This window comes from Silurus meridionalis, chromosome 12, assembly GCF_014805685.1.
Source record: "Silurus meridionalis isolate SWU-2019-XX chromosome 12, ASM1480568v1, whole genome shotgun sequence".
Taxonomy (NCBI): domain Eukaryota; kingdom Metazoa; phylum Chordata; class Actinopteri; order Siluriformes; family Siluridae; genus Silurus; species Silurus meridionalis.
The window spans coordinates 3,631,599-3,644,714 of NC_060895.1; the positions used below are offsets into that span (position 1 = coordinate 3,631,599).

Sequence of the window (13,116 nt, forward strand, 5' to 3'; positions counted from 1 at the left end):
AGTGATGGAGCCGAGGTTACAGCCAGAATTCATACGCCTTTTTGATTGATTGATTCATTACAAATCAGATAACCGATAAGTCTGCATCCGAGTCTGAGACCTAAATCTCGACCGTTTGATTTTGAAGTGCACGAGTGAGCTACGTGGTCAGTGGGTTTATTTTTAATATGTCGCCATCGTCCCCCTCCCTGTCTCTTTGTGTCTCACTGGGGACCTGTTAGTGCTCACATTCATCATGTCCTTCATTCACTCCGAACGCATTAAGGAAATTGCTTTACCAACAGATGAAAGCTTTTCAATTATTTCGGCTGCTGAGAGTCTTGGCTGTTTGTGTGTGTGTGTGTGTGTGTGTGTGTGTGTGTGTGTGTGTGTGTGTGTGTGTGTTCATAACATCGGTGTGCTATCATGTTTGTGCTTTTTGGATCAAATCTGAGGCACTTTTTAAAAGAGCAATTTATATTAATATATTATTAATAATATATAAATAAATATATATATATATATATATATATATTATATATATATTAATGTGTTATAATAAATTTGTTCACTATTGTAAATTATGAATGAATGGAAACTATCATTAATAAATAACATATTTCTTTATTACTATCTGATGATAAATATATAATCTGATATCATCGATTTTAGAACTTAGATCACCCTCATGAACATTTTAATTATCTTCATATTGTGCAATAAAAAAAACATGTCCAATACCACAATAATTTATTTATAATTTTTGTATGTGATATTATATTAGGTATTTTTAGTGCAATAATATTTATTATTTATTTTATTTATTTTCATAAATATGTGCAATACCACATTTTTTCAGATTTTTTTATTTATTATTATTATAAAATTATTATTATTATTTTTTTTTTACAACTGGAAGTTTCTGTCGCCAAAACAAATTCCTTGTAAATATAAAAACACACTTTGCAAAAAAAGTCTTACAAGGACATTTACAAGATGGACTTTTTCAAGAAAAGCTGGACATCGTGAGGAAATGTCAACCAAACTGTTCCAAACAGTTGTTGAGCTTTTTCAAACCAATTATAATTTTGCATTTTCTTCTGGAAAAAAAGTACACGGTTTAATTTTAATTTCAAATACCTAGGAAAACGAATGCATGGAAGAAAATGCGCAAACATTCACAGAAAACCCGGGGACAATTTTATAAGGTTAATATTGATCCTTCTGTTAAAGATGACATATGCAGGCGATGCAGTTGTGGCTACAGTGAAAGGAGACTTGTTGTATTGAGTTCATTGGGTTTCTTTGTTCCTGTCTGTGATGCAACGCTCTGTTCTACTGCGTTACTCTATTATATTGATAGTTTCTATTCATAATAATGTTATTCATGTGGGATACCACCGAGGTGCCGAGACCCACCACTGCTACTAAATTACTTAAACAGGATAACAGTGATTTGTCGAAAGTATTCTATTATCTAATATCCTAATATAACAGATTCACCATTTGAAGTTCCTGAGGCATGACTTTGACAAGCTTTCTTGTTATTAAGACGAATTCAATTGTAAAAAATCCCCAAAAATATGAGAATAGCCATAAGCACTGCTCGACTGGTAACACCTTCTCTCACAGTCAGAGGAAAATATACTTCAAGGCTCCTCTCTGTTCTTTCACCGAGGTGGTGGAACAAACTTCCCATAGCTGTCCGGACAGCAGAGTCCCTGGCTATCTTCAAGAGAAAGGTGAAGTGCAACCTCTTCCTGAAACTCTTAACATTTCCCACATTTGATTTGAAAAAGAAAATCAAAGAGACTCAAAGCACTTTTGTACGTTGCTCTGGACAAGGGCGTCTAAATGCCGTAAATGTAAATAAGCATAACAATCTGGCCTTCGAGAAACCCGAAGACCAACAGATCAATTTCGAGATTTAGCTGTGTCAAAATAAGAGACGCCTTAAGCGGCGCCATTTTAAAACAACTGCTATTCACTTTAACTGTTGGTGAGTTTTAATAGTACGGATTATTCGTAAGGAGAGCGCCTAATGAAAACTCTGGCTTAAAAAGGAAAATAAAAACACTTACGTGCATATGTTATTGCACATCTTCATTTCCGAACGGTCTGCGGCGGCTTCATTAGCCATGCTGTGCTCTATTAATTTCCAGTTAATTATCCTCCTCTGCTATTAACACCAGGCTTTAATAGTGAAGCGCTAGGGTGATAAATGATGTATGGATGGACGACCCACTGGAGACTGCTTAACTTTGTGTGTGTATGTGTGTGTTACAGTATTCCGACCTGTAGACAGTCTATTCTTATGTGCAAGACAGCAAGCAAGAAAACTATGCATAATATAAGTAACCTAGAAAAAAAATACCACAGCCTACACCACTGACAGGATTAGCAACACACATCCAATCGACTCGACACTCACACACACATACAGATGCTCATTAGCCTGACAGAAAAAGTGCAGTAGAGGTGCTGTGGGACCTGAACTTTGGTCCTTCAGGCTGCCTGGGTCAGCAATCAGAGAACGATTAACAGTTACAGTTCAACTAGCACTCATTTGACTAATTATCAATGACGGTTGGTGAAAATGGGCTAGCAAGGCATCCACATCAGATTTTTTGTTAAACATTCCTTCGGAACCAATCAACAAAATCAATCCACAGAAATTATATAAAGAAGTAAAGGGCAGGCTGATTTGTTTTTAGCCCAGACTGTAAACATATTGGTGGACGTTTCCTGTAGTTGGGTAAAAAGTATTGCCTGTACTTTTGCCTCAAAAGAAAAAACTAGGGACCAACGCATTTTGGAAAAGTATGAAAAAGAATGGAATTTGATTTGAGTGATTTTACAGGTTTGGATTAGTATGGAAATTTTTTTTTAGAAAACAAAGGCTCCAAAATGTCTAAAAACACTCCCACACTTTCATTGTTCATCCACACTGAAACGTCTGAAAATGGTTACGTCCCTGTATTACACGTGAGCAAAACCTGCGTTTATTCATTTTCCGGCTCTTTGAAATGACACGGCAATGACTAAAAATGCGTCATTGTTTCCTAAAGCCTCCGTTTTCGAAGCCCACAATGTGACGGGAAACGGCGTTTATCAAATGCAGTCACTTTGGAGAGCGTTTTCACAAAGCTACGTTTTTGTTGACTGAAAACGCAGTCTCTTTGTAAACAGAATGCCAAAACTGAAAAAGGAAAATATGCGTCTTCAAACAAAAAACTTATTAGTGTGAAGATTTCCTAAATGTGTTTTTTTGTGGAGTTAGGACCAGACACTCCACGCTGCGAAGAACGAATTTCACTGTGCTGTAATTTATATGTGACAAATGAATGGTATTCTATTCTACGTCACCCCCTGCCATGTGACTAAACACATGGAAAACATCAGAAATTCTGACTCTGTCATGCGTCAGAGATTGTAACACAACGCATGCTTTATTGGAAATTTCAAATCACTATTTCAGGTTTTAAATATGGTCTTAAAAATCCAAAATCTTAAAAATGTGAAGGAACCCTGATTGCTGCAGGTCAGGTTTCCGTTCTCCCGCACATTATACCGTATCAAGGAGATCGATTTCTATTGTTATAGTCATGAAGTACTTATGATACATAATTCTCATTATGCTATCTATGACACCTTGTAATTTAATGCACTGCCCAAAGCCAATAGCTCTATTGTCAAACTAAAGATATTAGACAGGAGGCCAAAATCTGATATATATCACCACCAACCGCCACTCCTAAATACGTAATGTATTCCTTGTTGGAGCCAAGAGCCAGTACAGGCCATAAGTAGCTCTATACCACAGCACTGTGGTGTTAAATAGCAGATTGCTCACATTATAAGCAGGTTGCTGATATTAAATGGGTCATAATGGCTATGTGTTGCTACTGTCAATCACATCATCAGTAATGTCAAATGAACAACTAAGGCTGCTCCAGGGGTGCTAACTGTATATAAGCTCATGGGTCAACGACAGTATGAGTATTCAATCTGCATATGGTTTTTTGGAAATGTATTCTCTATAATAAAGGTTGTCAATCCTGTTGTAATGCAAAAAGTTAGGAGTAGAGATGGGGATATGGTGGTTGAGAGGTACATTTGGGATTTAAGGTGAAGTCCATGTCCACACTAATACGCTTTCATTTGAAAAGCGCATAATTGTAACACACAGCGACGTAGCTTTTTAAAAAAAAGCTCTCTAAAGTGAATAAAATCAAAAGCGTCATTTGTGCGTCGCAGTGTGGACTGTAGAAATGTAGGCTTTCAAAAACGATAGTGCATTTTTTGTCACTGCCGCAACGTTTCAAAGAGCCGTAATGTAAATAAAGGCCTGGGGGCTTTAGATTGGGATTTAGGGTTGAGTTTTGTAGGGGATTAGGAATGGTATTTAGGGTGGGATTGGGTTTTGGGGTTGGTAGGGTAAACTACTGAGTTATTGTTCAAAGATTTGGATTGATTTGTGAAAAGTTTAACTGATTATCTTTTTTCTTCTTCTGACTTGAATAAGCCAATAAGAAACAGTACGATTATAGCATTTTCGATTTGTGTAAGCTTTACATATATATTACATTATCAAGCTGTTACATTATCAACGTTTTTCAAATAAATCAAATGTAGCTTACTTTCACTAAACTCCTTGTTCTTGTGCCCACCTGAGCCTTTTCTCAGCATGCTCTTGCTAGAAGAAAATGAATTGCTGAGCTCGTCCAGTGGACTGGTTGGTGTTCGACATCCACGACCTCCTGACCCTGAACTCGACCCCCCTGATCCCCCTGATGCAGTGGAAACATTTTGCATGGATCCACCATGGATGCTGGAGGAGTTCGAAAGTCGTCCGCTCTCATGGGATCCATGAGACACTCCAGAGGCACTGCGAGGAATCGTGCCGGTCATCAAAGCATCGTATGGGGGTGGACGTTTGAGGCTGAGAGGGGTCAAAGAGCGACCCATGCTGATAGGCGATGGGCAGGCAGAGTGGCTGCGAGGGTAACCATGAGCAGCTGAAGAACCCCCACTCTTGTACAGGGCTGATGTTAGGGGGGGAGCCGAGGAACGTCCAGATACTGTGATTGTCTGGGTGGATGAAGATTCTTTACTGTCTAATGACTTCTTATGGTGATGGTGATGGTGATGGTGATGGTGGTGTTGCGGTGCTGGCAAGGGTTGCGCAGATTCGCTTGTTGTTGTTGGAGAACCAGGTTTTCCATACCCAACGTTCTCGATCACAGGAAGTTTGGTGACGTCTAGAGGAGTTAGGGGGGATTCATCTGAATTTGGGGAGCACTGAGCAGGTGCAGGGGGGAACACCAAGAGGGGAGGCCTATGAGTCAATAAGTTAGGAAAGGGGGCAGGTATGTCACAAAGTGAGCCACGAGGGACAGCAGATCGCGTTAGGTCTATATCTGAACTAGGTTCCCAGCGTGCCTGGATATGCTCTGTTGGCAGGGCAGCTTCTTCATAGGAAGGGTATTTCATCTCCTCATACACACTCTCTCCCTGGTCATCTTCATCATCTGCATTGCTCCCAGTAAAGTGGCTAAAGTCACGTAGAATGTTCCCCACCATCTCTATGTAGACAGGTTCTACCTCCTCATCCGTGTCCAAGGCAGGGCTTTGACTTTGGGACATTGACTTCTTCTTCTGTTGCCGTGGCAAAGAAGCAGACTTGAATTTGGTGCCGTGTTTTTGCATGTAGGACTCATCGAAAGAGGTGCTGAGCTGAGTGTTGGGGTTGCGCTTCGGTTTGGGTGGAGGCATGCGACGATACTCCTCACTGCAGGGGCGACTCTTGGAAGCTGCAGAAAAGAAAACTGCAGTATCAGTATAATACAAATCGCTACAACAAGCAACATAATGATTTGTCTACATCCTAAACTTGTTTCGAACATTTAAATGACTGAGCAACTTAGCGCTTAGCTTATTTCATATTTCTGAAGGTGTATCCAATTTGGATTAGTTGATCACTTTCCAGAAATCTTGTTATGTCAAGATTCCCATTTTTCATTATTAAAGAATGGCATGTCATATTATTTATCTGGCTATTGGGAGGCCAAACACCAAAGGTGCATTGGCATCCTATTATTATTCTACAATTATCTTATTATTATTATTATTATTATTATTATTATTATTATTATTATTATTATTAATATTAAGCTTCTTGTTCTTCTGATTGTGAAATTTGGCTTTGTGCTCCCCACTCCATAGCAGCACTTCTTCTTCTTTTGGCTGCTCCCATTAGGGGTCACCACAGTGGATCATCCGTCTCCATACTGCTCTGTCCTCTACATCTGCCTTTTTTCCTCCTTCTTTTCAGGATCCTTTTATTACATATCACTCCTGCCACAATTCTCCACCCACTTCACCCTGCCTTCACTCTTTTCTTCACTTCTCTAACACACTCTACAATACTTTGCAATGTTGATCACAGATACCTCATCCACCTTCACCACCTTTCTCCCTGCAAACACACCACTCCACTGCCCTCCCTATCATTCACACACATGTACTCTGTCTTACTCCTTCTGACTTTCATTCCCCTTCTCTCCAGTGCATACCTCCACCTCTCCAGGCTCTTCTCCACCTGCTCCCTACTCTCACCACAAATCACAATATCATCCACAAACATCATAGTCCATGGAAACTACTCTTTGCAGTAGTGATGGACAGGTTGCGGACAAGGTCAAGCAGGAAAGGGTTTATAGCCGATCCTTGATGCAGTTCAACCTCCACCTTGAACCAGTCTTTTGTTCCTACTGCACACTACACTGCTGTCACACTGTCCTCATACTTGTCCTGCACCACCCTCACATACTTCTCTGCCACAACAGACTTCCTCATGCAATACTATAAATCTTCTCTTGGCACCCTGTCTTACGCTTTCTCTTAATCCAAACACACAATGCAACCCCTTCTGACCTTCTCTATACTTCTTCATCAACATTCTCAAAGCAAATATTGCGTCCGTAATGCCCTTCCTTGAGATGAAACCATACTGTTGCTCACAGAAGATCACGACTTCTCTCAGCCTGGCTTCCACTACTCTTTCCCATAACTTCATGGTGTGACTGATCAACTTTATTCCCCTGTAGTTACTGCAGGTCTGCACATCTTCCTTATTCTTAAAAATCGATACCAGCACACTCCTTCCCATTCCCTAAGCATCCTCTTACCTTCCGAAAATCTTACTGAACAAGCTGGTTAAAAACTCCACTGCATCTCACCTAAACATCTCCATGCTTCTACCAGTATGTCATCTGGTCCAACCAAATTTCCACTCTTCATCCTCTTAATTGCTGCTCTCACTTCCTCTTTACTAATCCTTTCCACTTCCTGCTTCACCATCTCCACCTCCACCTCATCCAAACTTCTCTCTCTCTCATTTTTCTCATTCTCATTTCCTCCTTCTTCTTAAAATATGTGTTCACCACTGCCATTTTTACCACTTTAACAAAATCTACCACCATCTGCCCTACCACATTCCTCTCATTTAGGCCATACATACCCATCACCTCCTCATCACCTGTGTTCCCTTCATCAACATGCCCATTGAAGTCTGCCCTAATCACCAATCTTTCATTCCTAGTTACACCATCTACCACTTCATCTAACTCACTCAATAATTTTTCTTTCATCTCATAACCCACTTGTGGAGCATAGGCACTGATGACATTTATCATCACCCCTTCAAATTCCAGCTTCACGTTCATCACCCTATCAGAAACTCTCGTCACCTCCACTACACTTTAACTTATTTAGTATGAAATACTGGTTTGTGATCCGCATATTTGATTTGGCACGTTTTACGCTGGATGCCCTTCCTAACGCAACCCTCCCCATTTATCCGGGCTTGGGACCGGCACTAAGAGTGAAAAAGTGCACATTAAGCTTTTATCAGCTGTGTTGCTTTTAACATTATAAATAGCCATTAAGTGCATTAGAAGTGTTTGAAGCTTCACATGTTTGATCTTTTTGACATTTATTTCCCTTGATTACTGTAAAATAGTGGTGTGTTCGTTCTTAATAATCACGTTAATGAATAACCAAATTTTGTTTCATGAAACATTTCTGTGTGGATCAATTGTCCTCAAAAGTAGAGGTCTGCCTGACAGTTTTGACCTCGGGGATGCCTATGAAATGCACAATGAAACATTTATTAGCTTCATGGTAATTGTAACAGGGTTTGAAAAGATGCTTTAACTTGCTATTTTGCTATTGCCCTTTATGCAACCTGTATACTCCACACTCTGGCTGGTGCTTTATAGGTGGGGACACAACAAACCGATGCCAAAGAACTACCTCTGAGGAAAGCCAACTGTGGTGTTGCCTCTTGTATTCTCACTTCACCTCGCATCACCTGCACCAGGGCAAAGAAGTTGCATTAAAACACACATGACAGACTATAGCCAATGCCCAACTAGCATGTACGTTCTGCGCTTGTGTGAGAGACCCTAACTCATACACATACCAGCAGAGCCAACGGTGTGGAACACAACAAAAAACTAAAACTGTCTAAGGCTTAAAAACACCCGACATTCTCAGAGGCCCGACTGTCAGCTTGGTCATTGGGATTAAAGCTATCATTTTCTGGTTGGTTCACCAGATGAGGGAGTGGCAAGTTTAATGTTGTTTTATTTGGTCATTAGTTTAGCTCCAGTAGAGAAGATGTGCAACAATGAGTATTCGACTGACCATTGTGTACAACACATAGACAACAAAAACAACAACAATGATAGTAAGACAAGTGAGTGTGTCTTTGCTTAAGAGTGTGAGTGTACTTGGCTTTGGGAAATAGGGGTTAGCGGGAATTGGTGCCTACAGCAAAAACACAGAGTCTTATAAAACAAAATATCAGAGTTCAGCTCTGATTTTATCAGCTTGCAGACATATAAGTGATCTCTCTTTTACTCTCTTTTTTCATTTCCCCACAGAGATGAAGTCGCTGCATCGTGACTAACCTTTGTTTCTCTTTATGGTCTGGCAATGCGGTAAAAAAGAGAGACCAAAAAAAAAGAGTGTGTGTCTGTGTGTTATGCAATCAGACGGACCTTGGGGATGTGTGTCAGCTGCGCTCTGGACCTCAGTGCCATCCAGATTGAAGTAGACATGACAACATGCTTTAATTAATCCCCAACAGAGGGCGGATTTAATAGGAGGACTGTGCAATGTAGCTGAAAAATCAAATGCTGTCAAATCACACCCATCAAGAACAGTTCAATAATTTTGTCTTATTAGCATTATTTGTTCATTGTTAAAAGTGCTATACAAATAATTCAATTTAATTCAATTTATTTTTATTTCATCTCAGCTCCATAGAATATTGACTGAGCATGACTCAGCCTGCAAAGTTTCTTAAAAAGACCTGGGAACGCATCCCTTTAGTCTTTCTTTTATTCTCTTGTTTCAGAAATTAGGTCATGACATACTTTGCGTCTTCTCAGAATGACTGTGAGCAGCTGTTTCTGCATCTGGCATGATAGATGCTATTTGTGTGTGTATGCTTTCCAACTAATTCCTGGAAAGATTTTGGATTGCATCATTGTTGAATAAAACTGGAAACTGTTCTCTGAGAATGCTTAAGTTACACCAAGATTCCTCAAGTCCTCACTTCTATTTGATAGATTGCTTACAGAACTTAAAAGTGCTATGGTGTTGGGTTCAAAATCTGGCCCTTAACACCAACAAGGTCACAAAGAGCTCCCTCCAATGGAGACACGGTGGAGCGAGTGACCAGCTTTAAGTTGTTGTTGCATGGCCACTTGTTGGGGGGACCTCTAATGTACATTTGACCCCGTTAACCCTGGAGAGCATTCTGCACATTATGCATTGCACAGTGGTATGCCGATAGTACACTGGCAGGCAAGAAAGCGCCACAGCAGTTCATCCTGCAATACACAGAAAATCAGTTGTCCCCAGCTTCCAGCCCTGGAGGAGCTCTATGGGGCGTGCCGGCTAAGCACAGCTCCCAGCATATTCAAAGCTTGTGCTCACTCCTGTCATCATCTGTTTGTACTTATGCCATCTGGCAGGTGTTACATGGCTGTTTGTGCATCAGATTCAAGAACAGTATTCCCTCCAGGGCCTTAAATTTCACTGAAGTAAAACCTTTCCTCACACACATTCACCAAATCACTTATTGAGAGGCAGTTCTGTGGAGTTCTTGGTGATAATAGGGGTAGAGAGGAGAACGGCCAAATGGTTTGAGATGTCAGGAGGGCAATGGAAACTAAAATAACCGCTCTGTACCATTGTGGGGAACAGAAATATCCTACCCTCGAGGTGGATAAACAGGAGAATTACATGGTTCACAGCATGCATGGCCATGATCAATTGATGTCAAGTCGAGTCAAATGGGCTTTTATTGTCTTTTCAACCTTTTAGGAGGACCCCTTTGTAAACAGGGAAGACTACCACTGTACCTCTGTGGCTTTTTCTGGCTTTAGGTTAGAAGTTGCAACTGTGCATTAAAGAAAAGAAGGAATTTGAGAAAACAGGGAAAGGGAGGAATACTGAGGAGAAATATATGTAAGACAAAATGGCAGAAAGCTCAAAGCCAGAGCAAGTTACATACAATTAGACCAAGGGCCAAAACATACCCTATTTATCTATCCAAGCTCATAAGCTTCAAGTTACTTAGAGTATGATTTCATGCATCGCTGCATTTGAAAAAGGGTCATGGTAATATTTGTGATGCGTGTGCAGCCGACACAGTCTTTTGCAGAGCTGGTTCATTCACATAAATACATAACATTGACAAAAATGTTTGGATGTTTGAATATCTATTTGCTTTTGAGGAAATATTTGCTTCTCCAGCCATATGATGGTTCTACTCCAGACCACGAAACAGAAGGAACACAACTGTGTATAGATGCACAAGCATAAAATTGTCCCTTCACTTTAACTAGAAGACCCAAACCTGGTCCAGCATGACTTTGCCCCTGTGCATAAATCTAGATCCATAAAGATATGCCAAAGAGCTATGACCTCAACCTTACTGTACACCTTTAGGATGAATTGGAACGCTGATTGCACCCCAGGCCACCTCACCTCACTTTAATCAGTACCTGACTTCACTAACACCCTTGTGGCTGACCGAACAGAAATTTCCACAACCATTCTCCAAAATCTAGTGGAACATTTTCCCAGGAGAGTGGTGGTTATTAAAACTGCAAACAGGACTAAATGTGGAATCAGATGCTCAAAAATCATATACGAACCTTATAGATGGAGGTCCACAAACTTTTTTCCATGTAGTCTATGAGCTCCATGAATGTAGTCTGTAATTATAGTGTATTGGGTGAACCATGTTTTGCCTAGTATTTTTTATTAAAAAGTTCATCTTTTAGGGTTTTGTACCTGACCAAGGTGGATCCCAGGTTACTACTAGTTAGTCAAACAAAATTTAATGAATAGATGTTCCCTTTATAATTTCATGTTTGGTTGCCTCAAATTGACATTTTAAATGTATTCCTAATTATAAATAAATCCCTATAGCTATGCATTATTGATCTCAAACCCAAATTGTCCTTTGTGGATTACAAAATACAAAAGAATTGGCCTTGGCCTTGCTATTCCAATACTTTTGGAGGTAACTGTATATTTAATTCTGGCGAAAACACTCTGTGGCTTCATTGTCATTATCTTAGATGTCTCAAATAATGCCATATGGCTAATCCATTGTCCCATTTGAATAGTGTGGTTTTTGTGCCACTTCAACAAACAGACACTTGGAAAAACTGCGTTCTTGAGAATGAATGTGTGCCATTGAGTCTGTGTATGTGTGTATGTCCGTGTGTGTGTTAGTGAACTGAAGTGTAAGAATGAAAGGATGAAGTGCTTTAAATAGCTGTGCACTCTGGATGGAGTCCAGTGAAGCACTAATCCGATACAGGACCCGGTGGATTCAGCCAAACTGCTTACAGCACACTTTAGGGGGCGAAATTCATAGATTTTTAATGTTCTAATGCTGTGCCTGTGTGTGTGTTTGTGACAGAGAGAGGGAATGAAGTTCTGCTCTGCTTCCTCCTAGAAACGTTGCCTATGACTCATGAGTCGTGTTATGCCATGATTCTGTCACTTTCCCGGGAACGACTTGCTGACCCAGAAATTTGCTTATGCCATTAGCTCCCCTTATTTACATCAATATCCAATGCCTGGAAACCCTGAGGTGACCAATCAGACTTGGGTGAGAAATTAGAGGTGAGGTCCTACACCATTCCACTGCTACTCACCCCCCCCACACCCACCCGACCGACACTGGCAGCCTGCAGCTGCCCACATCAGATTTAAACACTAATGCTTACTTACAAAGCCAGAAACAGACCAACCACCCTTTACCTGGCCCCTCACCCCGCAGTGCAGTATGCTCTTCACCAGCCATTACCAGCCATTTGGAATGAGTCTTCAGTGTCAGTCCCCTATACCAGATTTCTCACATTGTAAAATGACATTTAAAAATGTTGACACTTGCCATCACTCTTATCCATCTCCCTCACTTCCTTGCCTGTGGTGAAGGTGGTGTTGACGGTCTCTGACGAGGTGCTCAGCTTGGTATTGGGGTCGCGTTTTGGTTTGGGCGGGGGTTGTTTGCGTAGGGTCGGGCTGCCCCCCTCGTCCTCGCTGCCTCCCACTGAGTGCAAAGACTGGGAGCGTACGGTGAAACCTGGCCCACTTGGCGCCGCAAGCCGGTCCTGGGGAGCCGGCATTGTCATGAAGCCCATGCGGAAATGTTTACCTGTGTAAGCACCTCCATCTGTCACCCCAGCCACTTCCTCGCCCATCCTGTAGAGACAAGTGCAGACAAAGAGATTGTCAGTGAGAAGGGGGGCAAGAAATATCTTTGACATATGAAATATAGCAAGACGATGTAAAGAATTTGATAATGAATTAAAATTCTTTGAAACTTTACTATGAGATCTGCTGTTTTATTTATTTATTTATTTATTTTCATTTTTGTAGTACAGTATTGGAATTCACAAATCAAACTCTATTTTGCTCAGTTCAATTTGTTTGTGGAAGTGCTGACACTGGAGACTTCTTCCAAATAGCTACTTACAAAAAAATATTCACATTTGCCCGAACATTTTTAACATCCATTACAAGTTCATGTGTATAAACTCA

General features: G+C 40.7%; 1 protein-coding gene across 3 annotated transcripts in view; it reads right to left on the bottom strand.

Moving 5' to 3' along the window:
- The window catches only part of nyap2a (neuronal tyrosine-phosphorylated phosphoinositide-3-kinase adaptor 2a), a 47,321-nt gene that overhangs the window by 11,686 nt on the left and 22,519 nt on the right, over positions 1-13,116 (bottom strand). Inside the window, exons 3-4 of one of the 3 annotated variants that reach the window (XM_046863370.1) lie at positions 12,467-12,777; positions 4,650-5,792 (exon numbers count right to left, since the gene is read on the bottom strand). In XM_046863370.1, coding sequence (XP_046719326.1) covers positions 4,650-5,792; positions 12,467-12,777 — 1,454 coding nt within the window. Of the gene's footprint in view, positions 1-4,619; positions 5,793-12,466; positions 12,778-13,116 lie in introns of all 3 variants that reach the window. The other 2 variants (XM_046863371.1, XM_046863369.1) reach the window with 2 other exon arrangements.